The sequence below is a fragment of the Fonsecaea pedrosoi genome (assembly GCF_000835455.1).
Source record: "Fonsecaea pedrosoi CBS 271.37 unplaced genomic scaffold supercont1.8, whole genome shotgun sequence".
Lineage (NCBI taxonomy): Eukaryota > Fungi > Ascomycota > Eurotiomycetes > Chaetothyriales > Herpotrichiellaceae > Fonsecaea > Fonsecaea pedrosoi.
In genome coordinates, this window is record NW_013550608.1 from 268325 (window position 1) to 293013 (window position 24689).

At 51.7% G+C, this 24689-nt stretch overlaps 11 protein-coding genes across 11 annotated transcripts; 6 read left to right on the forward strand and 5 right to left on the reverse strand.

Moving 5' to 3' along the window:
• Positions 1-444: 444 nt before the first annotated feature.
• Positions 445-2970, reverse strand: Z517_11405 (uncharacterized protein; the record flags this gene model as incomplete). The annotated part of the gene is made up of 1 exon (XM_013422989.1): positions 445-2970. One exon carries the CDS (start codon positions 2968-2970, stop codon positions 445-447), a length of 2526 nt encoding a protein of 841 aa, XP_013278443.1.
• A 401-nt stretch (positions 2971-3371) lies between these two features.
• Z517_11406 (uncharacterized protein) lies at positions 3372-4986 on the forward strand (the record flags this gene model as incomplete). The annotated part of the gene is made up of 4 exons (XM_013422990.1): positions 3372-3428; positions 3496-4074; positions 4140-4274; positions 4339-4986. 4 exons carry the CDS (start codon positions 3372-3374, stop codon positions 4984-4986), a joined length of 1419 nt encoding a protein of 472 aa, XP_013278444.1.
• A 105-nt stretch (positions 4987-5091) lies between these two features.
• On the reverse strand, positions 5092-6267 carry Z517_11407 (uncharacterized protein; the record flags this gene model as incomplete). Its single annotated transcript, XM_013422991.1, has 1 exon — positions 5092-6267. One exon carries the CDS (start codon positions 6265-6267, stop codon positions 5092-5094), a length of 1176 nt encoding a protein of 391 aa, XP_013278445.1.
• Positions 6268-7006: 739 nt separating this feature from the next.
• Z517_11408 (uncharacterized protein) lies at positions 7007-7866 on the forward strand (the record flags this gene model as incomplete). Its single annotated transcript, XM_013422992.1, has 2 exons — positions 7007-7304; positions 7469-7866. The coding sequence occupies 2 exons, from the start codon at positions 7007-7009 to the stop codon at positions 7864-7866; spliced, it is 696 nt and encodes a 231-aa protein (XP_013278446.1).
• Positions 7867-8029: 163 nt separating this feature from the next.
• On the reverse strand, positions 8030-9771 carry Z517_11409 (uncharacterized protein; the record flags this gene model as incomplete). Its single annotated transcript, XM_013422993.1, has 4 exons — positions 8030-8266; positions 8340-9368; positions 9428-9508; positions 9604-9771. 4 exons carry the CDS (start codon positions 9769-9771, stop codon positions 8030-8032), a joined length of 1515 nt encoding a protein of 504 aa, XP_013278447.1.
• A 505-nt stretch (positions 9772-10276) lies between these two features.
• Z517_11410 (uncharacterized protein) lies at positions 10277-14246 on the reverse strand (the record flags this gene model as incomplete). The annotated part of the gene is made up of 7 exons (XM_013422994.1): positions 10277-10710; positions 10765-12134; positions 12202-12335; positions 12824-13128; positions 13184-13199; positions 13255-13761; positions 13821-14246. The coding sequence occupies 7 exons, from the start codon at positions 14244-14246 to the stop codon at positions 10277-10279; spliced, it is 3192 nt and encodes a 1063-aa protein (XP_013278448.1).
• Positions 14247-14765: 519 nt separating this feature from the next.
• On the forward strand, positions 14766-15986 carry Z517_11411 (uncharacterized protein; the record flags this gene model as incomplete). Its single annotated transcript, XM_013422995.1, has 2 exons — positions 14766-15451; positions 15530-15986. 2 exons carry the CDS (start codon positions 14766-14768, stop codon positions 15984-15986), a joined length of 1143 nt encoding a protein of 380 aa, XP_013278449.1.
• Positions 15987-17244: 1258 nt separating this feature from the next.
• Z517_11412 (uncharacterized protein) lies at positions 17245-17652 on the forward strand (the record flags this gene model as incomplete). The annotated part of the gene is made up of 1 exon (XM_013422996.1): positions 17245-17652. The coding sequence occupies one exon, from the start codon at positions 17245-17247 to the stop codon at positions 17650-17652; it is 408 nt and encodes a 135-aa protein (XP_013278450.1).
• Positions 17653-18782: 1130 nt separating this feature from the next.
• Z517_11413 (uncharacterized protein) lies at positions 18783-19215 on the forward strand (the record flags this gene model as incomplete). Its single annotated transcript, XM_013422997.1, has 4 exons — positions 18783-18823; positions 18879-18916; positions 19001-19071; positions 19126-19215. 4 exons carry the CDS (start codon positions 18783-18785, stop codon positions 19213-19215), a joined length of 240 nt encoding a protein of 79 aa, XP_013278451.1.
• Positions 19216-19320: 105 nt separating this feature from the next.
• On the reverse strand, positions 19321-20046 carry Z517_11414 (uncharacterized protein; the record flags this gene model as incomplete). Its single annotated transcript, XM_013422998.1, has 1 exon — positions 19321-20046. The coding sequence occupies one exon, from the start codon at positions 20044-20046 to the stop codon at positions 19321-19323; it is 726 nt and encodes a 241-aa protein (XP_013278452.1).
• A 436-nt stretch (positions 20047-20482) lies between these two features.
• Positions 20483-23647, forward strand: Z517_11415 (uncharacterized protein; the record flags this gene model as incomplete). The annotated part of the gene is made up of 1 exon (XM_013422999.1): positions 20483-23647. One exon carries the CDS (start codon positions 20483-20485, stop codon positions 23645-23647), a length of 3165 nt encoding a protein of 1054 aa, XP_013278453.1.
• Between the last annotated feature and the right edge of the window lie 1042 nt (positions 23648-24689).

The window sequence follows — 24689 nt, forward strand, 5'->3', positions numbered from 1 at the left end:
CATCCCCCCCGAAAGAAAACGCGCACGGGAACGAGGGTCAAGCATACTCTCCTGTATGAATAGGGCTTCAGACAGTGTCGAGCTTGGCTAGGCTTTCTCAGGGGTGCAAGCGGCGTCTGAGATCACAACAACGAAAAGAGTCAGACACAACAAGGTCACCGCCATACGAGGTACGGTAAAAAGGTGTACTAGGACATAAAAAAGAAACCCCCCAAAAACAGCCAAGACGAACAGGAACGGGAGGGCTGATTGAGAAGTCGAACTCAATGAGATTATATTGGCTTGCGATACGTTGCTTGGTTGGACATACTGAAGACTCGAGAGATCACCAGACTAGGTTAGAGTCTTTGTCCTCAACGTATGCCACTGTTTGGTACAGTGCGAGCTTGTTGCAGGGCATAGAAAGGCAGTATGATATTAGAACAGAGCTAACATTTGCCTTCCTCAAGAAGTGAAAGTCATACTTTTCCCTTGCAGCTCTTTGCCCATCTTCCCTCGTCTAGCCCCAGTGCTCGTATCCAATGCTTTTGCAAAAGGGTTCAAGATCTTCTTTTGCGGTGCCTGCTGTCCTTGTGGACCAGGAACCAGCAAGGATGGCGCACTGGCATAATCAAACGGCTGCACAGCTTGTGATTCGGCCACAGCTGCAGCTTTTTCGGCCTCTTTCCGAGCCTTCTTCTCGGCCTTTTTCTGTTTCTTCGCTTGACGTTTTGCATCGAATTCCGGGTTATTGTCGGCATCGAGAGCAAGGGAGGTCTGAGGCGAAACGGTGGACGCTGGGACCGCAACAGTGTCTCTAGCTGTTGTATTCCCTGTTGCGGTGCTGTTCACCCCATCAGGGGTAGGAATATCCTCGTTGACTTCGTCTGTCTTCCTCTTCTTCCCCTTTGAACGTGACAACTCGTTGAGCGTGAAAATTTCATCGGCTTTGGAGCGGAATCTGTCTTTTGGTGTTGGAGGGAGGTATGGAAGTGTATTTGCCAGTATTTCGGCTTGGGTTGATTTGAATATGGGCTGGCTGAAAGTTCTGTCTCCCGTGTTGGCTTCTTCGATAGTGGCAAGCAGTCGAAGCGGGGCGATTGAGGAGAGCGCGATAGTTGCGGCGGCAATGTCTGTAGGGAGCTGATGATATTGAGGCATTACACCGCCCCAGAACATCGACGCAGACGTCCTTTCCGCGGTGGCCACTGAATCACCTTGCTCCAGTGGCGCTGAAGTTGAGGTGGCCGCTAGATGTTTCAAAGTAGCGCCCAAACCAGAAAATGTGCTCTGAGGTTGCTGCTTTTTCTCTCGTGGTCGGCGGGCTGTCAATCCAAGAACTTTCTCACAGTGCCGGACCACCTCTTCGTGCGATTTGCCATCCTTGCCCTCAGTCTTGCCTTGCTTGACAATCTCGATAATCTCAGGGATACGGTCCGAGACAAGCTTTGACTCCCCTCTGCAGCTCTGGTGGAAATTGAACACCGAGGTCGGCATGTTTTCAGCCACCAGCCACAATGTCCTATTGGGCAGGATGAATTGAACACCTTCGTCCAGCTCACGTGCTTTGCGGTCTCGCCACGCGTGAAGAGCACGAAAGACCCCGAGCTGCTCTTTACTCAGACTGACGAATCTCTGGGTGAGCATCCCGAACCAACCAAGCGGGCCGCCGCCTGTTTCGAGGTCATACATTTGACGAGTATAGACTTGAAGGGCTTCTTTCTTCGACTGCGATAGGACATAGTCTGTAAGGTTGACATTGTGTGACGATCCATTGACAAGCATATTTCGCATGTGATCATAAATGGTGAGCAGATAGTGTGTGTCGGAGCGCGCATAGTCGATCAAGTCCTTGGGGAGAGGGCGCACCCGCCAGTCCGCAAGCTGGTACTGTTTTTGAGCATGGACATTTGCGAACCGGAGAAGAAGGTGCTTTAAACCTTTCCCTTGGAACTGCAGAGCACAAGCTGCATGATAGGTGTCGAAGAGACCGACGATGTATAGGCCCAAGTCGCGTTGCAGCCAGATGACGTCCATATTTGAACCATGTAGCACTTTGAGAATTTTCGGGTTTGCGAACACCTGGTTGAGGATCTGCAGATTCTCACGCCATGGTTTCAATGTGTCGATAATCCAGTCCTTTTTGCGTGTGCTGATCTGCATAAGACAGACCATCCCGACGTAAGAGCGTAAGTCATTGTGTTCTAGATCGATTGCGATCTCTTCAGCCGATTTGAGCTCTTCGAGCATCTCTAGGACGCCTTCTTCCGTATCCACGAAGACGTGCTCGCTTTCATCTATTGGCCCAAAAGGTATCGGCTGCTTGAATTTGTAGACGGAAGGGGGGTACCGGTAGATCTCGATTTCTCGTGCGTACGGGTGGTTGTATCTGGACGTGGAGTGAGTAAATGCGCCGGAAAGATAGTGAGGACCATACCCTGTATCCTCATTTCCTATGCTTTCTTCCAGCGGAACGAGAGCATGAGGCTTCGTCTTAAGCAATGGCCTGAAGGGTCTGGGGTCAGAGTTGTTCACCTGTCTGTCAAAGAAGGCTTGAGGTTTTTGCATGTTGCCTGCAGCCCATCTCTGAAAACCCAAGCCAGTCTTTGTAGGTCTGGGAGAGGAGTCGACATCCTGGGGGGTTGTGCCCTGTGGTTTAATGATGCCCGAGAACTCATCAAGTGCAGAGTCAGCTTTCTCAAGTAGACCATCCACAACATCAACAACGCCACGCCAGTTATCCTCGACGCTGTCCTGATCTTTTAATGTAGGTTGTTTGAGTGGCGTGTCCTGAGTGGCAGCCTTGAGGAGTTTGTTTGTCAGGCGCAGAAGATGAGCATCTTGACGATCAAGGGCGCGAGACAGCTTGTCGCTAGAGGAGCGATGGAACCCCAGATCTTGGTTGGACACTTGGGTCGCGCTCCTTGTTACGTTGATGAGAGAGGCTTGGACCAGATCCTGAAAGGACTTGAAGTCCGCAGTCAGGTCCATGATAGAGCGGTGCTTGTCTCAACTCCTCCCGAATCCCATTACGCTGTGGGTAGCAAGGTCGTTGGACCACTGTGTTAACCACCCCTGGTAGTAACAGGAATGGAGATCTGAGCAGAAAGATTTCAGACAATTTGCAGGATTGAAGACCGCAGGGATGAACCGAAGGTTCTCCACTAAAAACAACGGCGGAGTTTAGACGGGGCCAAGTGTAATAATCTACGGTCGATCATTAGCCGCCTAAAATGTAGGCGCCTCGGCGCTCACTGCGCCATCTGAGCCTTGTACCAACTTGTCAACTCACCATTTGTTGACTACATTACTAATTCAAAGCCACTGCAAACCTGAAGAACCATTAAGAGGGATCATGAATTGCCCTGTAATCTCCATTCACATCCTTGGATATGGTGGGAGCGCTTAAAAGTACTGGTTGCGCGACGTGTCGGAAACGCAAGAAGAAGGTGAGGTTGGCACAGTCTAGCACTCCGGCGAGAAAACCCATATTTATGCTGACTTTGGTTGGTCAAGTGCGGTGAAGAGACACCTTCATGCTCAGCATGCATAAAAGCAGGCTGGAAATGCCCAGGCTATCCCAAAAGATGGAAATTCATTGACGAGGGTGGATCGCTTGCATTGCTCTACCGCAAAAAGAAGTATATCTTTGAAGATGTCGGTCAGCACGAAGCAGCAGTCGATGAATGGTTAACCTTTAAAGTCAATCCCATCGACCAAGGCAACGGTTCTCTCAATCCGAGATCATGGAATGCCATTGAGTGGCCGCTAGCTTTTCCCGTTGACCAGATACGTTCGACTCTATGCTACATACTGGATGAGCCGCAGAACAGGCACACCTTCCCCATCAAATCTCATGGAAGATTTTATGGTATGATTCCGTCCCGGCTGGGCTGCAGTGCTGCACTGGACGATGCGGTTTCGTGTCTGTGCAGCATCTACACGGACTCTCTCAGATCAGACCAAACGCCCTCAAAGAAGTGCCTTCAGTTGTACGCCCGGAGTTTGCACTCTCTTCGAAAGTCGCTGGGCATACGGCATATACGCGCAGAGGCCGAAACGATATGTGCGTCCATTATTCTGCAGACATGCGAGGTGAGAATAGAAAGTTTCGATCTTTATTGTCGATGAGTTAGCCGCATCAGGAACTGACCTTCCAGCTTGTGCTGAACGATGATGTTGGACGATGGACTCAACTCTGCATGGGAACGAAACTCCTTATCCAAGAACATGGCGCCGCGCGATTCATTCACTCCTTCGAAAGGGCGATGCTCGAGTCGCAGCGAGCTTGGTTTGTGAGTACTTATATCCTTTGTACTGACACCCCGTGCTCGATTGCGGTTGACTAAGCCGCCGAAGATTCTTCACGATGCAAGTCTTGGACAGGAATGCTTTTTGTCAAGGCGAGAGTGGCGCCAGTCTCTGGAGAGCCCTCCCACTTCCATCGGCACCGAGGGGCAGGCTAGTATCTCACTTCGATCTGAGCTTTGTGAATTCCTTGTCGACGTGCCCGGATTGATTCGGGAAGCCACAAGCACGGCAGACCAACTCTTGGACGGAGATGTTGACCCAGTTGGGCTCAAAAAACGGCACCAGAACGCAATCCTTCAGATATCATCCATGAAACACGCCTTCGAGTGGTGGTATAGCACCAAAATTGCACCTCTGCGCTCTATTTCAGACGCCGTGGGCCCAACCAGGATTGAAACTATCAGAAACAGCTCCGTGCGGGATGACCTTCTTCTTGCTGTCGTTGACTGCGTGTCCAATTCCATAATGATAAAACTAGACACATTGCAGGCCCAGTTAAACTCGGACTGGGGTAACCTCAGGGTGGACGTCCTTGGATATCAACAGGCACAGGCGAAACGAAGAAAAATGATGTACCAAGCTTTACAGTTTGTTCGAGACAAGTCTTTGGTCGCAGCAAAACCTCTCGAATTTGGGTTGCGACAGCTGTGGCTCGACACTGAATTCGAACACAGCGAGAAGTACGCAGCTAAGTAAGATCTTACAGCCACTGATCAACGTCCTCATACACTTGACTCCACGCGCTCGGTCTCAATCAATCCATCAAGACCAAGCATTGGTCAACAATTCCAAGGGATTGTCCTATCCTCTTCTCATACGCATGGCCATTTCCTGAGCCCCATCAGCGCTGAAATGATTTATCAGACCCTTGTAGGTCTTCTTCGCGAATTGCTCTGCCCGGCTTAGCATCTCACCCTCATATGCTTGGATAGCATCTGACAACTTTTCCCTGTCTCCGCCGCAGCCGACGATAGCATTTGCAAGGTCCAATGAATCAACCATGGCAAGGTTGACCCCAACGCCAGCAAAAGGGGTCATCACATGAGCTGCGTCTCCTAGTAATGTCACTCCTCCGTCGCACCTCCATCGAAAGCCGACGGGCAGCATCCACATCCGGCGAGGAATGAGCTTATCGTTAGCGTCCAAGATGGCTTGCTTCAGCTCGTCGCCGCAGTCGGCATAATACTGTTCAACGAGCTTTTGCCTTGCCGTTACCGGCGAAGACCAATCGATGCCGCATTTCTCAAGCCATTCTTCAGGCTGCCGCACTCCGGCGTAAACTCGAATGCTGTTGTTTCCCAGTTTCTGGCATTGAATTGCCCGGCCCTCATCGAACATGAAGCAGTTTCCTGCACCCACGAAGTTGCTCAACCATTGGTGTCTTGTATCGATATCCTCCGCCCACAGCTCAATGGCGGTAACGCCCGAGTAATATGGTTGCTGGTCTGTGAGAAATGAGCGGACTTTGGACCAAGCACCGTCAGCGCCAACGACGAGGTCGAATCCTTTCTCCCTGCTGTCTTGGAAAATGAGGTCATATTTTCCGGCCTGCAAAGACGACATCTGTACAGATTGCAGCTTTCTATTCCACACCACGGTCCCCGGCTTCAGTGAGTTGAGAAGCAACTGCCGCAACTTTGTTCGATCGATTTCTGGGCGATTGGCGTATTCCTCGGGTCGATTGGTGCCGATCATATTCTCGTCGTATAGGACGGTGCCATCGTACTTGAGCAACTTCAGTGCTTCACCTTCTGGACGAGAGAGCTTCTTGAATTCTTCCGTCAGACCTGCATGCTCCAGGGCGAGCTGTCCTCCTCGTGGGTGTAAGTCGACTGTTCCGCCTTGGTCTCGTCCTAGAGAATCGGTGTCAAGCTCGAAAACAGAGCAATGGAGGTTGTTGAGTTGAAGGAGGCGTGCCAGTGTGAGGCCAGCGGGACCGCCTCCAACTATTGCGACCCGGATGTTGCTTTGACTCATGATGTCTTTGCTGTATGAGATCTGCTGCCTGCTGATACTTTTGGCTATTGCTGTGCTATATCTGTCTTGTATCCCTTGGATAATGTTCAGGGTTGAGACCGGTCCTTTTATATCATTTTCTCGGTGCACAGCTCACATTATTCCTCAGTCAACAGTCCCAACCTCATTAGCAAGGGGCCTCCGAGCATTGTCAGCCTCGTATCTCGAGAGATGGTGCTGATTGGTCACAGCGCAACATATTCCAACACTGTCCACCCGTTGGCTTCAAACCATTAGAAATGTCAGGCCCCAGCTGCTTCGGTGGTCACCGTGCAAGGCGCCTCGTGTAAGACCGAAGACCGAGACTTGGCAATTGTGCCAAGCTTTATGGGGCCGAGTCCCAAGCGGGAACCGAGACTGTCGCTGCCATCAGCCTCATGATGATTGGACACTGCGCAACATCATCCCATATCCACTTTCCCTTTCCGTCATATGTGGCACCCAAGGTCAAGGCTGAAGGGAAACTGAGCAAAATGTCGCAAAAATGTCGCACGAGATACCTCATAAACCGAGCCTGTTTCAGGCCGCGTTGACTCGACAGGGAGCCTGATATGTACTAACCGTTCTCTTTCATTATAAATTTACAGGGCGAAACAGGAATACCACGTCTACTTCCAAGAGCACACTTGGCAGAATCACAAGGATCACAGCCTAGAACTTGAACACGCAGCACCAATCGATTCTCGGGCATTCACACGAAATGTCTTCCTCCCCACCGCCGAGCACCAACGACCTCCTCTGCGAAACCCTACCGCCTCCAAAAATCGGTGTTGTCATCTGCTCGCAGCGCCAGCCGCGGATTGGGGACCAGATCGGGACCTTCATTTTCCAGAGCCTCAAGCAGCACCAACAACAACAGCAAGCCAGCCAACACGAGTTTCCCGATGCTCAGCGGCCTTTTGAACTCTCGCTGATCGACTTGGCGGATCACCCGCTCCCGTTCTTCGATGAGCCCGGCATTCCACAGCGCATCACGAACCCACAGGACTACACCCACGGTAAGACTCTCATATGAAGTGCCGGCTACGTATTTCCCCCCATCGATGGTGGAATTCAGCGCCGGTAGAACTATCCAGTCTCCGCCCCTTTTCTTGTTATTGTCGCGCTATCAAAGGAAATTGGAAAATACGCTGACATATGTAATATCGCGATAAATGGCTAGAACATACCCGCGCGTGGTCCCGATTAATCACGTCCCACAAGGCATTCGTCTTCGTCACACCCCAGTACAACTGGGGCTACCCGGCCAATCTCAAAAACGCCATTGACTACCTCTTCAACGAGTGGGTGGGCAAGCCCGCCATGGTCGTGTCGTACGGCGGCCACGGGGGAACACAATGCGCCGGGCAGCTGAAACAGGTCCTCAGCGGCGTCCGGATGAAGGTCGTGCAGAAGAGTGTCGGATTGGCGTTCCCGGGTCCTGGAAGGGAATTCCTCGTCAGGGCTGCCATGGGCGAGGATCTGGGGTTGGACGCGGCCGGGGGAGGACTGTGGGCTAATGAGGTGGGTGAGGTGAAAGTGGTCTTTGATGAATTGGTGAGGCTGTTACATGACGAATGAGGGACTGAAGGGTCATAAGAGGTCCTGTGGATTGCGGTGCAAGTATATTTACTTTGTAGCACCGATGCACGCTATCTCAAAGGGTTCCAACGGGCTGCGTAGCTCGGACAACGGGGCCATTCATTGCCGATCCAAACTACAACATTTCCCCCGCTGCGCATGATTACAGATCTCTATGGAACTTGGGTTCTCCTAGCTTCATCCGCCAGTCTTCTCCCCTGAAGAACAACAGGAGAAGCGGCAGGAAGAAAGCCACATCAATGAATGCCATTGCGACCCACGCGTTCAGCACGCCGGACTCTTCAGCCCAAGGGATTGCATAGAAGCCCATGGCGAAGGAGAAGATCTGTCTCGCAAAGTTCAGCAGCGAGCCAATCTCAGGCGATTGTGGTTTGTAGCACTGAATTGCATATAGAGTTAGCGAACAATATGTAACTGGTCAGCTCTGTTCCCGAGCAGATTGTCTGACTCACCTCTGCGGTATACGTGTAGACGACGGTGGTGGAAATCTGTAACCCAACACTGGCGATGGCGATTCCAAATGCCACGCCGATCCAGTGTATTTCCCGCTCGAGGCAGACACCTTCGATGATGATGCCAATCGGTGTGAGTATGAAGGCGGGAAGTACCGCCAGCAGTCTATCTTCGGGCTTTCGTTCACCACCTCTTCTTATTGCCCTCCTCTCACTCACCCAATCGGAGAAGCCGCCTGACATTACCTCGCCAATGATGCTCCCAACCGTGATGGGAACTCCGAGCAAGAGTCCAGTCTGCTGGGGTTTGAAGTGGTAGATTTTGCCGAAGAGGTTTGCACTGGTGATTATGAAGAGGATACTGCCATACGCAAAGGACACTGCATAGGAAATTGTGGGAAGAAGCACACTCGGGTATTGCAGCATCTGAATCGGTCGAAAGAAGTCGATGATGCGCAGACGCCGCATAGGATGAGCCTTGCCTTGCATCAGCATATTTTGCATCCAGGTCCGTCGAGGTCGCGCAAGCGCTTCAGCCGCGCGGGAGTAGAGCGTTTCTGGCACGGTGAGGGTAAATAGGACGAGGACAGCCGCTGTGAGTATCGCCGGGATGTAGAAGCACCAGTGCCATGTCAAGTCCTTCTCAATGTAGCCGCCGATGATTGGAGCAACGTGGCCTCCGAGGATGAACGAGACAGTGTATATTCCCATATAGAACCCTCTTTCGTGTGTAAAGAACAGATCGCAGACAGTGGCACTGCCTAGTCCTAGCGGAACGCCCCCGAAGAATCCGTTGAGGGCGCGGAATGTCAGAATTTGTCTGAAATTCTCTGATTTTCCCGATGCCACAGACATTGCTATGCTTATCGCAACGGTGATGATGTACACAGGTCGTCGTCCGTAAACATTAGATATTGGGTTCCACACGATCGTAGACACTCCTACACATGCAATGAAGGTGCTGGTCACGAAGGCTGTTTGCACGAGGCCTCTATGGAGGAAATGCGAGAGAGGTACAAAAGCCGGGGTCTGGACACATTGTTAATTCCACTGCTGTGAGCAAGAATCTTGCAATGACGATGCCTTACTATCAATGATGCGCTCAATAGTGCCAGGAATGACAGAAGAGAAATCTCAGCAAGGACAACCCACTTGACCCAAAGTTTCCACTGTGTTTGTTGCCTGTTAGCATATCTGGTTCCTCAATCAATTTGGTACCTTTGAAATGCAAATACAAGGCTGACAATAGAGGACACTCACGCACATTCAATGGATCCAAAGGATCTTCTGAGGGCTGTGGCACAAGCGGAAGGCCATGGCTGTCACGATATATGACAGACTCCCCTGAATTGGCACGTACATCGTCCTTGACAATGTCTGAGCTGCTCGTGCTCTCAACGGTCGCCACTTGGGGCTTCTCTATCGCAGTCATTGCGAATATTGATGATCCAAGTTGGGAGGTTGGCAATGAGAGCGGGAAGCCGTGAGGCAGATAAGCCGTAGTGAGCCACTTCGCTTGCGGACCGAGACATTTCAGAGTACAAATAATAAGGACTGCCAACATGTGTCGAATTGCTTACCGGTGAGAGGTCGGGGAGTTAAGATAGACCCCCGGGAAGCTGGGGTATCAACTGTGGAGACGCGGAGAATCCTGGGAGATTTGCAAAATCCTCCATTGCCCAATCAATGAGGCCTCAAAGTCTGGACGCCTCGCTAGCCCTCGCTAGCCCCCTGAGGCCGCCGCGGAAACGACTAGGAGCAGCTGGTGCTTGTGAACCTGTTCAGGCGACTCCACTGTGCACGGAGAGATACCGGCCGACTCATGAGAACACAAGAGTACCTTCACATCGTGAGGGCCAAGGAAACATGCCTAGTGGGACAGGACCTTGAAGCTAACCTCGACTCTTGTCATATGTTGTGCCAGTGTTGCCTGAAACTCATTGCGCGATGTCATGTTGAGCGTTGACATCCCATGACCACATTCCGCACCCTAAAGAAGAGTAAGACTCGAGCTGAGTCCCTAGGTTGGTGGTCAGATCTTGGGTGATGTCCCAAAATGCAAAAAGGTCCGGGTGCACCAGGTCGTCATAGCCACCGTCGTTGTTGGTCGAGCCCTCTAGAAGAGGAGATGAGACAGTTCCGGTTTGTGGTCTCGAGGAGCTTACGCCGCGTCGTCCCTCAACGAGCAAGGACCTGTCCATGAAGCTGAGAAGTTGCTGGAGGAAAGTGTAAGCGCGTTGTGCACATTGGTGGTTTGTGGACATCTGCCTGATCATTTGCATTGCACGGTCTAGTTGGGAAAGTGCTCTTTTGTCGTTTCGATATTCTGGATCCACGACATGTGATACAACAATTAATATTGCGTTGAATACTGCATCGCAAAGTCAGCCCAAAGAAGAGATATCAAAACGAAGAGGCATCGTACGATAATAGAGGTTGAACCAGCTCGGCCCAAGAGCATGTTTAGTCTGGTCATATCGAAGACCAACCAAATCGATCGTTTCCTCGGCTGTCTGGACACAGATTCGTCGACTGTTTTGAAGCATACTGCTTTTGAGAGTCTCAGGATGTTTCCATGCTTGCTCGGTTTTGGACAGGAGACTGAGTGTGGAGGCGAGGGACTGTCGATGAATGAGGATCCTAACCATATTTGCTCGGAGAGCTAGGATAAGACACTTGTCGTCTTGCACGGTCATATTGCCCCGGACTTTGAGATTTGGGGGAACGCCAGCATACCACGACTCAAAGGCTTCATCCAGCTGCACCAGAGTTTCCAGAGGGGGGTCGGCAAAGGACGCGGCAGACTCAAGTAATCGATACAGCTTGGACACTTGGATTGAAAACGACATTGTCGACGGAGCCTCAAGACTGGGGAAAAGTAGTCTGCTTTTTTGGATACAATCGTCGTCCAAATCTTCTGGAAGTGGGGTATCAAATGTTGAAGATGAGGTCGCTGCTGGTCTACCATAGATCATACTCAGCAACTGGTCTAGACCATAACAGGCGTACCACACGCGTTTTCGTGTTTCTCGCATGATACAATCGAACTCCTCTCCGGGTGCCCGATGAAGCTCAAGGCCGTATGCAATCCTAATCGCCAGACCAAGTACATTCCAGCACTCTGAAGGAGAACTTGAACTTTGAAGATACCTGGCACCTAGCAAAAGGATTTGGACCTTCTCGATTTTCCAGTCAAATAGGAGGGTAGGACCGACAAGGGCCATTGCTACGTCGTAATAACCCCTTGTACTAGAGGCCGACGATTCCGTCCTGTGTCGCTGGTGGGAAGCGGCTATGGCCAAAAGCATGTTCATGATTGCCAGGATGTATCTGTGTTCGGACCGGTAAGTTGCGTCACCGGCAATGAGTCGGTCGATCTTCACAAGGAGGGTAGGTGCATGAAATATGGGCGACAGCTCATAATGAAAGTCAAAAAACAGATCGATCAACTCGCGACAATTAGGTGGAAGAGCGAAAAGGTCCGAGGGCGTGGAGAAGCATGGAGGGTCGCGTGGAGATGACAGAGACTGTGCCTCCAGCTTGTTTGAATCTGCGCCATTCATAGCATTTAGAATCAGCTGGGTGAACGAGATGCCCGAGTATCCCCCCATAAATATCTCAGGGTTGGCGGATATCAGGATAGATTGTCGCTGTTGAACAAGAGGCGGTGGAGAAGAATACGCCTGGCTCCTCCGTGAGTGGTGGGCCAGGGACGCTGGTTCATCTGGTTTGCCATGAGCCCGTGTTTCCTGCTCCTCGAACTTCCTAAGCCTTTGCTCCAGAGAACGAATGTAGCTGAGGTCGATTGGGCGTTAACAAGCTAATCCGTCGAGTGCTTCATCGGTGTGAGTGAGTCACGTACGCTTGCGAACTCTTTGGTATTCCCTTGAGCATATCATCATCAACCTGTCTGGACACAATGTGATCACACTTTGTCTTTCGTAATCGACACTCGGGGCACGCAATCGCGACTCGTTTGCGCTTCTTTGGAGGGGCCTGTGGCTCCATTGAGTTACGACTTAGCCGAAGCAAAGTAGGGGAATCTGGGCGATGGATCTCGGGGGGATGTTGGATGGGATGGGTGGCTCTAGTCCATCACAGCATTTTCAGAATAGGCCCGAGTTGTGGTTCTTGAACTTTGGATAGTACTGTAGCATCACCAGATAAAGAGGCACTCTAGTAAATGATTGAGGTATATGTACAGCAAGAGTAAGAGAGAGAGAGAGAGGGTGAGGGTGAGAGACCAGAGGGAGCGAGCGTCATGAAGCGCCTAGATGGAAGCCAGACATCTTTTGTCAGACGGTCATTTGAAACACATTCTGGGATATGCTGAAGTGAACGTCGCATCTTGCCAGGTTTCTATACCTTCTATATCTGTGACCTACAACGCTACCTACACTGCTACAGTACAAGGGACACGCCTAGCACCTCTCGGTAGCTGCATTCATCACCTCTACTTCCTCCTCTCCCATCTCCGTCCTCACCTTATTGTATCCCAGGTCAATATCCTCAGTCCATACCCATTTCATTCGGTCCTTCAAGCTATCGCGTACGATTGGCAGACACTCCTCATACGACTTCCCCAGCATCTCCTCCGTCTGCATCTCATATACTTGACCTGCTTGTCTTGCTGTGGCTTGAGCTCTCTGCGCCCGCGGAAGACGGACATTCTGATACAACTGCATCCATCTTTCAAGACCCTCGCCCTTGTGACTGCGAGAGCTGAGATAGTCTCGCAGTGCTCGACCGAGAATGTACCCATCTTCGATGGCTTGCCCTGCTCCTGCGCCTGCGGTCATGTTTAGTCTCTGCATTCTACTGATGTCGAGTAACGAGAATCCTACCTTGATGAGGAAGCATCTGCACCGCTGTTAGCAAGCCGGCAATCTTTGCGGCAGAGGGGTTGAAAACTTACAGCGTGAGCGGCATCACCCATGAGGACAACCTTACCCCGAGCAAATACCCACTGCGGCAAAGGTTCCCTGTCATTCAAGACCCATTTTGAGGGATGCTCAGGCATATGAGAGATCACCTCTCGGACAGTTTGATCAAAGTCCTCAAAGTCCTTTGCCAGATCATTCTTCTCCCCAGTGGCGGTCCAGCTCTCCTTTAGTCCGCCCAGCTTCTCTTCTTCCATTGCGACAAAGGCGACAATGTTCAAAAGCCTGTTGTTACTGATTGGAAACACCAAGAAATGTTTATCATTCCCCAACCAGCTGACGGAATAGGTTGGAAATGGCCAATTCGATTCGAGCTTGCTGATTGGGACCAGGCCCCGATATGCGATTCTTCCCCCATAACGAGGATTATCTGAGCTGAATTGTGCTCGAAGGTTTGAATGGATTCCGTCACAGCCAACAACCAAATCAACTGTGGAAGTGCTGCCATCCCGAAAATTCAAGGTGACGGTCTCGCCTTCGTCCTGAGAAGCTGCAGTCAGAACAGACACAAGATTCGTAGATGGAAGTAAAGGGCACTCACGGTAACACTGATACAAGACTTGTTGGTATGCAAGGTCGCAGCTTCTCGAGCTTTAATCGTGTCAACTAGGAGATCCAAGAATTCTGCACGATGGACCGGGCATTGGCGAATTTTCTCACGGTCATTGACCGGTACTGTCACGATGTCTGCTCCAGTATCATACCGACGAAAAGATATCCAGATACCCTGTCGGTTGCCAGCAATGCGGTTCACGGCATCCCCAATGCCGATAGAATGAAGCAATCTTGCTGCATTGACACCAATGCCGATACCAGCACCAATTTCTTTATACTGTGGTGCTTGCTCATAGACATCAATTTTGATGCCTTCACCAGCACAGTGGTGATGCAGTGATAGAGCAGCACACAAGCCTCCAATACCACCGCCGACAATAGCTACTCTGAACGGAAGATCCTGGGATCCCATTGCGGCCGATCAACTTGAGACGCCCGGGACAATACGTACCAACGAAGTTCCTGTGCTTGGCCTGGGACCAAGCGATTACAGGGCAAATAGATCGCAGCAGTCCCATTTTATTTGGCATTGGCTCCGGGACCCATTTCACAGCTACTGTGCTGGATTCGACAAGCAACAGCAGAAGTGTCGGGGAGAGTCCTTAACTCCCCGAAGTGGCTTCTGGAGCAACTCCTGTTGGCGGTCATCTACTCCGCACTTTGCCAGCCATCTCCACGTCAAAGCTTCATGCCGTTCCATATTGAGGTCCTGTGCACCATACAAGTCATTGGCTATTGGATGCATCTAACTGTGTGGTTGTAGCTGCCGACTTGGACTGCCGAACAAATGGCACATCGTTTCCTCTCACGCCCAGACTGGAGCTGTTGGACAGTTGGTATAAAATCCTAGGATTACGCCCCTGTCCCGATAACCAAGGCCGGAGCACCCTTCTCATTGTTCCCAATAGTTCTCGCTTACTGGTTACTCAGAATGAAAGGCAAGATCGCCCTGGAAGAGTGCTGGACCATTCCAGAATCCTTCCAGAGCTTCAACCCCAGCCAGTTTGCTGGGAAAGGTGTTATTGGGGATGATCTGAATGCAAACTTGGGCGACGTCCATGGAAAACGTCTTCGGGAGATGGACGAGAATGACGTCGAATTCATGGTGCTGTCCCTCAATGCTCCAGGTGTCCAAAATATTACCGACCCAGCCGCCGCTGAGAAGTTGGCAGAAGTCGCCAACGACAAGATTGAAGCCGAAGTTCTGAAGAACCCCAAACGTTTCGCAGCCTTTGCCGCTCTGAGCATGCATGATCCTGCACAAGCCGGACGAGAACTGCGTAGATGCATGACAGAGAAGAAGGGCTTCGTGGGTGCGATGCTCAACGACTACCAGAGTACTGGAGCAGATGGGAATACGATGCTTTTCTACGACGACCCAATGTATGACGAGTTCTGGAAGGTCGCGAATGAACTGAAAGCACCTGTGTATCTCCACCCCCGAACGTCCAGCCCTCTGATCAGGGAAATGATGTGGAAAGGAAGGCCGTGGCTAGACTTCTCGGCCTTGGGCTACGCGAATCGACTGAATATGCACACTCTCGGCATCATCACTGGTGGCGTTCTTGATCGCTTCCCGGATCTGAGGATTATAATCGGACACATGGGTGAACACATGTAAGTTGTTGTCGTCAATTACAAGCCTACCCTTCATGACAGGCTGAGGAGCTGAACCATTAACCACTCTTTGTGCAGTCCATACGACCTCTACCGCATCGACCACAAGCTGGACCGCAGTCGTTTTCCCAATATGCCAATGCGAAAGGACCGGCTTGTACGCGATTACTTTGGCACACAGGTCTTCATCACAACCTCTGGCCACTTCAGCACACCTGCGCTGATCTGCGCCATGACTGAGATCGGGGCCCGAAGTATTTGCTTCTCGATTGACTACCCTTTCGAGTCTATCCCGAATGGATGCTGCTGGTGGGACGAGCACGTGGGTCCAGTAGTCAACCAACATGATTATGTGGATATGGGCAGGAATAATGCGCTCAAAATCTTGCCGAGGTTGACGGAGAGCATACATGGACTGAAAGCGATGAGCCCATCAGAGTGTGGAGTGGGCGGACTCAGGGCTTCCGATGGAGAAGTGACGTTTGGGATGTACAACAAGGACTACAACAAAAGGGGAAAGAAAGTGTATTCGTGAGAGATGGAATAAGAGGAGAGAGGGTTCTTTCGCACAGCCCACGACCCCCTAGGTGATAACAAGATTGCTGTTCGGACCGGCCTATGTAAGTAAGCAGAGGGTAGCGATAGATAGCAGGTAGGTATAGGTATTCCTTGATAGTATATCTTAACTAAGACTCAAAGCATGAGGGAAGGAAAAGGAAGCTTCCCTCAGGCGACGAGCATGCGGTGCTTAAATAATAAGGGGTTGTCACGTGCGCAGTGTGCTTAGTGGTTCGTGACACATCGTCACCATGGGTGACCCTGTTTCTGGAAAAGGGCGCCATGATCAATGCCCGGAGGTAGGAGAGCCACGAGCGATCTTTTGTCCAGCTCAAAGGTCTTGGACTCGCTACGCCATTACATGAAGCGGCTAATGCGAAAAATATTCGACTTGCCCAGGTACAACAGGAGAGAGGCGCGGACCCCAAGATTCCATATACGCTGGGGCCGACTACCGCAACTCGAGATTTAGGTCACTGCAGATTTACATCAGGAAATGCAAATTGAAGCAAGATTCTCAACCTTTCACCTTTCTTTTCGACAACACACATCCTTCACATCCACACATCGGATAGATTTGCCCTGGAAACACGAACGGGGGCGGCCGATATTGTACGATAGAGGAGAGATCGGTGCCCTCCGCAGCGTCGCCTCCCTCGGCTTTGTTCTTCCGGGCTCGCTAAGCACTTGCTTTTCGGGAGCAAGTCCCCAGGGGTGCTTCAACTCCAGGCCCTATTGGCAGGAGCTCCAATAGACTTTCGCACGCCAAGCTCCAGGCACTTCAGATATCGATTCGCTATTCCTTTCCAGAGAGCTTCTCCATCTGTCCTCTACCAGACCGACGAAACCAGCGCCCAATTACCTTTTCTGCCCCTTGGGAGAGCTTCCTTATCGCTTCCAAGGAAAGAGAAACGTCAATAACCTCTGATTTTGTTGATAACAATTCGCCTAGATGGTCGCTTATCGCACATCGCACAGGGCAAACTTTGGTTCCTGACAGAGTTTCTCGCCTTGAGCTAGCATTTTCGTCAGAGCTCTCGAGTTGAGCCACAGCTATAAAGGGAGAGAAAGAAATAACCGGTGGCGCTTCTTTAGGGGTCGAGCATCTTGAATCTTTAACGTGCTACTGGAACTGATCTTGCCTATTGCTCGAGAACCTTACCCTCTTCTCTCTCGTGCTTTCCAAGTCTTTCACAGCAGCTTTAGAGCTTCGACCTCAACCTCCTCGAGAAAAGATGCAATTCTTCAAGTTGACCGTACCACTTCCACTTGTCCTGGTGTTGTTCACCTCATCTGCCATAGCCAATCCTTCCCGATTTGGCGAGGCCCTTCAAAAAGCTCTCGACTCGAACCCACTGACCTTGGTCGAGCAACCTGTCCCACCAGCAACCCCCGTCGCCTCTTCGTCTTCGTCATCGGTGGTGTGCGACTTTCCCCCCCGACCGACCGGCACCTGTGAGCTTGGTGAAATGATGCCCTTCCCCTTCAATTGCACAAAGTTCTACATGTGCACCACCTTCGGCCCTATCATGCAGAGCTGCCCAAACGGTACCGTCTTCGACTTTGAGAAGACCAAATGTATCTTGACAAACGAGACTGTTTGCACCGGCTGTTGCATGAAGACCGACTGCGATGGAGAATGAGCTGCTCCACGGATGAAAGTGACAGTTATGGAGACCTCCCAACGCACCCAGAAGGATTATAAGGACCTGAATGAGTCCTTTTCAAGTCATTGAGGCTGTAAGATTGGGTCACAGACCAGAGATCCAGAGGATAGTAGGTGCTCAACGAGCCAAAGAGAGTATTCGCATGGCCATCGTGCCATCCAAGCAGGCCATAACACCAATCAGACATATTTTAGTTAGACCCCTGCCGCCTGGACTGGGCAATCGTTGTCATACGCTTCCTTCTCTCCACAAAAAGTATTCCACCGCAACTCTACCCTCCTTCAATACACAGTGAACGGCGCCCCAAGCTGCACCTGCGAATAGACCGAAAGCCCGCATGCTGCGATGGCGATCCGTGTCCCCACTGAGCTTGCGGGCGTCATTGATGGGCTTGAAATCTCCTTTTATGGCTCTTTGTCGTCCGTGTGGAATGTCCAGGAGTAGGTTGTAGCTTGCCAGTCTCTCATTGAAAAGGACCTTTCAGGAGGGCTCTCTAGGCCTAGTAGCTCAGACTTGATGAGTAATTTACAATACGGGGGGAACACAGGTGGAAGCAAGGGGGACCAGAATAGGATCTCTCATTTACCTCTTCTCTACATGAGAGCCCAAATCGGAGCCCAAGGTTGCGAGGTTTAGGAGCAGTGTAAGGGCAGGCGATCTGCCAGGTCCCCTGAGCCCCGTCTGAGACAGATGCACCGTTGAGATGCAGGTGTAGCCGATTACGAGGGGCCCGGTTAGGCACTCGGTGGGATGCTCAGGGGGCGCTCACGAAGCGCTCGGTGATGCTCGGCCAAAGGCTCACGTATAGCACAGGTCAAAGCGCCATTGGATCACTCACTAAGATCAAACCGAATATGGCAATTAGGTCTTTCGTTCTCGAGTAATGGAGGTACCTAGTAGTAAACTTTACATGTGAATACAGTACGCAGTAGAAAAGTAGAACCAATCAGTGACGGCCAGTGGGTCACTAGAAGATCTACACGGAAAAAGTTTATTCCGATGGCTTCGGCCTTCTAGCATCGCCAAAGAAAGAGCCTTGCGTCAGGCCCGAGTTGCATGTTCTCATTTGCCTCTACCCATCCGCAAGCCACGGACTGAGCCTCAATATGTCGGCATCGCTCGCGCCTGAATGCAACGAGGTCAAAGAGTAAGCTTTGGAGGATATCTCCAGCATTTGCGACAAGATACTAATCCGCAGCTAGGAGATATGACAGCTGCTTTCTGAAGTGGTATTCTGAGAGTACGAGGCCTTTTCCTCCCGGCTGTTGCCTCCCCTATTTTTTTTTTTTTTTTTTTGCCAGCTGCTGATCTGTCTGTGCTTCAGAATACATTCGAGGGAACTCGTCCACTGACGAATGCGAGCAATTGTTCAAGCAGTATAAGAGTTGTCTGACCGTATGTGGGCTTCCCGGTCTCGCACTAGTTATGCGGATTCCTGACCATTTGCAGAAAGCCCTCAAGGACAAGGGCATCGACAGCATGCTTTCCGAAGCCCGAGAAGGCACAACCGAGACAGATGCAGAGCATTTAAAGCGATAGCATCATGTCCCCCGCCTCGATATGCGATACATGCTTCCAGCATCAGCAGCTCGGGACGATTACAACTATCAGATTTTCCAAGCATGCTTGGTTGGTCTTTCGACTCTACCTCTGCACCACGACATCACTCCTCAATACCCATTTCTCGCCCTTCTTGACCTCTTTGCCTTCATGCAGCAGGCAGTCATCGCCGTGCTTGTGGAGGAGGGCCATCCCAGTCTCAAGTCCGACCACAATCGGCTCAGGAGGTCTGTCGCCCTTTTTCAGGGGTTCTGGATAGAACGCAGTCTCACCACCTTCGCATGTTGTAAGATAGATGAGGAGGGTCCAGGTAGTTTTGGCAGGTAGCTTTTGCTCGCCAAACTGTAATTTATTGCTCTCATCATAATGCTTGTCGAAGAATTGACCCGGCCGATACCGATACACTCTTATATTCGGATTCAGCCCGAGCACCGTGCCTCCTAAGACAGCCTGATCTTCGAAGGACCTGACTAGATACTGCATCCCGGTGCAATCCCACAGCATCTTGGCAAATTTCGGGTCTTCAACCTGGAATCGATCATTGACTCGGGTCGCCTCCCCTCGCTTCGGTTTGCCCGGTGTCGTAGTCAAGGGTAAGGAAGAGAGGAAAGCCACGTAGTTTCTGCATAGACTGGACGTGAACAGGTTTCGGATGACCAAGATCTGGCCAGGGACGACTGTCTCGATAAATAGGTGCTCCTGAGGAACGAGAGGTGCTAGAGGAGGCCAATCTGGCAGATGGGGCTTTGTTGGCTGAACATTGTCGCCCTTGGATGGAGGAGCAGCCTTCTGTTTGCTTCGCGGAGCCATACGGGGATGAGCACTACGAGTATTACTCGTGTCTCCGAATGTAGTTGGCTGGAGTGACAGATCCTCAGTATTTGGTCAGTTATGTAGGCCCAGTAAGATGGTGTTCCGTCAAAGTTGGCGGGACCAAAGGTTCGCCCATCTCACTACAGGGCCGAAATGACTGTCGGGCACAAGGCGAAACAAGGCCACAAGTCGGCGAGATTGTCTGGCTCCTCATCGTAAAGGACCGAGTCCCGCAAGATGTCGAGAGAGAAATTCCCTGCCTTGTACGGCCTGTGATTGGCTGGCGCGGGACTGCGCTGTCCGCCTCCCGCCCGCCTCTCTTCGACTTTTACTTTTCCCATGAGAACTTTTGATCGTTTGGAGATTGCGCCGACCCTTCGACAGCAAACCTGACGGACTCGAGCTTACTTTCCAGGATCTTGCAGACCTCGTAATGTCGTCGCATGCCATTGCGACGTCGTCAAGAGGTCTGCCAGATCTCCCATCATGGACCGCTACATCGGATCTCCATGAGAACGACAGCGACCCCGACCATCACGATGAACAAGAACCACAGCACAGCAGCCCTCCCATAACGAGCCACCCTGCTTGGGACGATCTAGATGCTCAAACACGGAATCACGCTGTAGGCAACCTGCTCGCGGCTCTGACCCCCGTCGGTCAGGCACAATCCCAAAGCCAGACCGCAACTGCGCCCGCCAGCACGGACATGGAACCTTTGCCCGACCAGGGTCTCGATGCCTCTACTGAAGCGACGGCCACGGTCACGGCGACGGAAACAAGCAACGTCAAACTAGAGACAGACCCTGCTAGCCTGCTCCCTCCTCTCCCGCTACAGCATCCCGACGACTTTCTCACTGCCAGCGACCTTCCTCCCCTGGCTCCTACGCTCTCGATGGATGCGTTCACACAACCCTTACCGCTCCCAATGGGACCGGATGGTCTATTGACAACCTACGCGAACGACCCTCTACCACCTGCTACCTCTCAAATCCCCCTCCCGGAACGAAGGGAAATCGAAGCCTTTGCAAAGATTGAGTTTGAAGATGGGAACTACTACATCACCACCTATGCATGTGAACTAGGCAGGGATGCTTTTGCGTACAGGGCTGCCCTTGCAAAAGCCGAAGAAGCGCGTCAGGCCGAGCAAGACCGTGCCCAGAGCTCGAGCGGCAGACGGTCTGGTCTCTCCGAAGGGATAGCCCGACCTGGTGATAGTCAAGTCCAAGGGAGTGTCGTCAGTGAAGCCGGCGGTTTTGGTGGTGTCGACGACGGTCTGGGTATGGACAATGAAAAAGGAGAGGATGGACACCCCTTACACTCGCACTCGTCCGAAAGGTCTGCTGGTAGTGTCGTCAAACCTCAGGAAGTTCTCTACAATCCCCCTCTTGCTCCTTTCGACTACCACAAGATGGCAGAACGTCAAGCACAACTGGAGCAGGGCATCGACCCGGATCTAGACAATGAACAACCGGCGCCAGTAACGGCTGACCATATCCCAGACGCCCACAACTGTCCGCTCATTCCCATTCATGCGATGCGAAACCACCAAAAGTCTGAGCTGGAAAACCACAAGAGTATTTCACGGCGACATGTCAAGATTCAATGGGATTTCGACAAGGAGCGCTTTCAGATGAAAGTCATGGGTAGAAATGGCGCTTTCTTGGACGATGTGTATCTTCCGCGCGGTCAGATACGGCCTCTCCGTGACGGTTCAAAAATACAGATATCGAATGTCTGGATGACCTTCAAACTGCCAAAGCAAGAATCCGAGTCGCCGAGCGATGCGTCAGGCCACGAAGAGGCTGATCGGACCCCTTCGCGACCACGGAGCATTTCCCCAATTTCGATTGAACAAGACAGGAGCGTGTCGCCCGCAAAGGCCGGCAGGGGCAAGACAAAGATTATCCTGAATACCATAGAGAAGCCACCAGCAGTGATTGCGGAACCTATTCTAGGACCTGATGGCCAGCCTCTGCCTCCGAAAAGGCGAGGACCTGGGAGACCGCCGAAGGATGGAATCATGTCGACTCGAGAAAGAAAAGAACGAGAAAAGGCAGCTAAGCTTGCAGAAGCAAAGGCCGCAAACGGAGGGAAGACCCCGCCACCAATAATGCGAGGCCCGAAGCCTCCCAGGCCAATCACAAAAGAGGAAGAAATTGCAATCGAATCCAAGCCGGAGAAGAGGAAATACAAGAAACGAAAGCGGATTGGAGAAGACGGCGATATCATTCAATCAATCGAGGGTGGTGAGGCCGATCTGCCTAGCGAACCCGAGAAACCACCACCAGTCAAGAAAGCCAGGTCGAAATCCCCGAGTCCAGATTATCCCCCTGCAGAAAGCTTGACAGAAGAACAGCTGGCCAGGCCATCTGAACCCTATGCTCGACTGATCTACGACATCCTGCTTGATATCCACCCCAAAGCTCTTCCTCTGAAGCAGATCTACCGTGCCTTGAAGTTGAAATTCCCATTCTTTGTGCATAGAGTGGACTCCGAAGGGTGGCAGAGCAGCGTCCGTCACAACCTGAATCAAGAATGGAACAAGCTCTTCGAGAAGGGCGAGAAGGAAGGCAAAGGCTTTGCGTGGAAAGCAATCCCAGGAGCTCTACAGCCTCAAGCGGAGAGGAGGCGGGCAGCCCAGCAAGCAGCCGCCTCCAAACCAAAACCTGCACCAGCGCCACGTCAAAATGTACCGCAAGGTCCTCCTCAAATGCTGAATTGGCAGAACAGCACATCATATCCTCAACAGAACGGGATGCCTCCTCAAGGACATGCTCCGCCTTTCTACGGACAAGGTCCACACGGATCCATGCCGCCGCCTTCAAACGGGATGCCGTGGCCACCTCCACCAGGAGGGGTACCACCGTCGGCCACAACATATTCTGCAGGTCAGAACCGCCCTTTCTATCCGCCGTCGCAACCAGGACAGCCACCCTTCCCATCACAACCTGGAGCTTTGCAATCGGGTCCTGCGCCACCCATGCATCCCACAAGCCAGGGACCTCATCCTTCCCCAAGTGCAATCGCAACACCAACTCCTACGGCAGTCCCACCCGTCCTCACTAGCTCTTCAGCATCCCGAAACATGCCTTGCACCCTCGATGGTCTCATAACCATCAAGAAGTTCGAGAGTGCCATGCTCGAACAAGTCTCTCCCGCAAGAGTCGAGCACTGGCAGAAGATATTTGCCTCGGCTACGCGAAGATTATTGCATGGCCACCCAGAGTCTCTGATGCCCGGCGGCCATACCATCGAAGAAGAGACGATCATGGGGCACATTCAAAATTTCATCCGGCGTTTCAAGAATCCCAATTTCGCAGGATTCTCCCGCACTGGCTCGCCCGCGCCAGCTAGCTCGGTCAATGCAGGCACTCGAAACGGCACGCCACACGTTGCTTCACCTGTGACCACTACGCCAGGTCCTTCTCATACTGCTTCCTCAGGAGGCGTAAAGACTGCACCGCAAGTCCAATCAGTACAAGGTGAACCCTCGGTGCCTCCAATGGACAAGGAGGGAGAGACTATTGAGCCGTCGACGTTGACCCCTTCGGCCGACTCCCAACCTGTAACTCAGGGAGCGACATCCCAAGCTTGAAGAGAGATGCGCTATTGGTGCTGGAGGGGAGTGGATCTTATTGCTTTCGTGATGATTGTCAGAGTGCAGGAAGAGCTGTCATCCTGATTTCCCTCTTTGTCTGCAGCATGGTTGGTAATACTAATGATACCCTCGGCGTTCAAGCTTTGTTCGACTTTGACTTCCCTTTTCAGGACTATGGATCATCTGGGTACAGCATTACCGCAGTGTCTCGGGTGAATGAATGCACATTGAGACGAAAAAGCGAGATGAGTGCATTACAACACTGGGCAATGTCCATGGATCGTCTCATATGACGTTGCAGAACAGGAGCATTCTCCGCTACAAATTTCATGTTGATTAACCAGTGAATGAGTGAATGATGGCGCCTGGCGTCCAGGATGTTCGGGACTTGATTACGGCGCCGCGTCTCGACGCGCACGGCGAGCGGCGAGCGGCGAGCACCTCGGATTTTGGTCATAAAAAAGGATACGAAGCAGGATCTGGGACGTTTGAAATTGAAGTCCGCTTAGAGGATCCAGTTGCTGCATATTACTGCTTTCCCCTAGAAAAATAATGGATTGAACCTTTCCGATCTCACGTCTTTCGAACCAGTCAATTGCTTCGGTTTCTTCAAGTCTCAAGTCTGTTCTGTCTACTCCGTACACTGCTCTTCGTCCATCTACATAACATCACCCCGGTTTCCTCATTGGTTTCCCTCATCCTGCTATCTGGGTTATATGACGTACCTTCGGCGGGACTTGACCACATCGATGTGACCCTGAGTGTCGCAAGGTGTCGGCAAGTGAGTCTTGCCCTAGGTTCCATTTCTCACAAAACACACCCTCGATTCTTGCGACAACAGATGATCTAGGCAGGTACGTGGATAGATTGAATTTGTAACGTCTATGTATGTATATATAGGGAGGGAGGATGGGCATCATGAATAAGACTGTGCACGGAGGTCATCTGTATCTGGCTTTCTTTCTTCTGAAGACCACACCGAAGGGTGGACGCTATGTGTGTTTTTTTTTCTTCCGCTCTACCGGGTTGGCGCACAGAA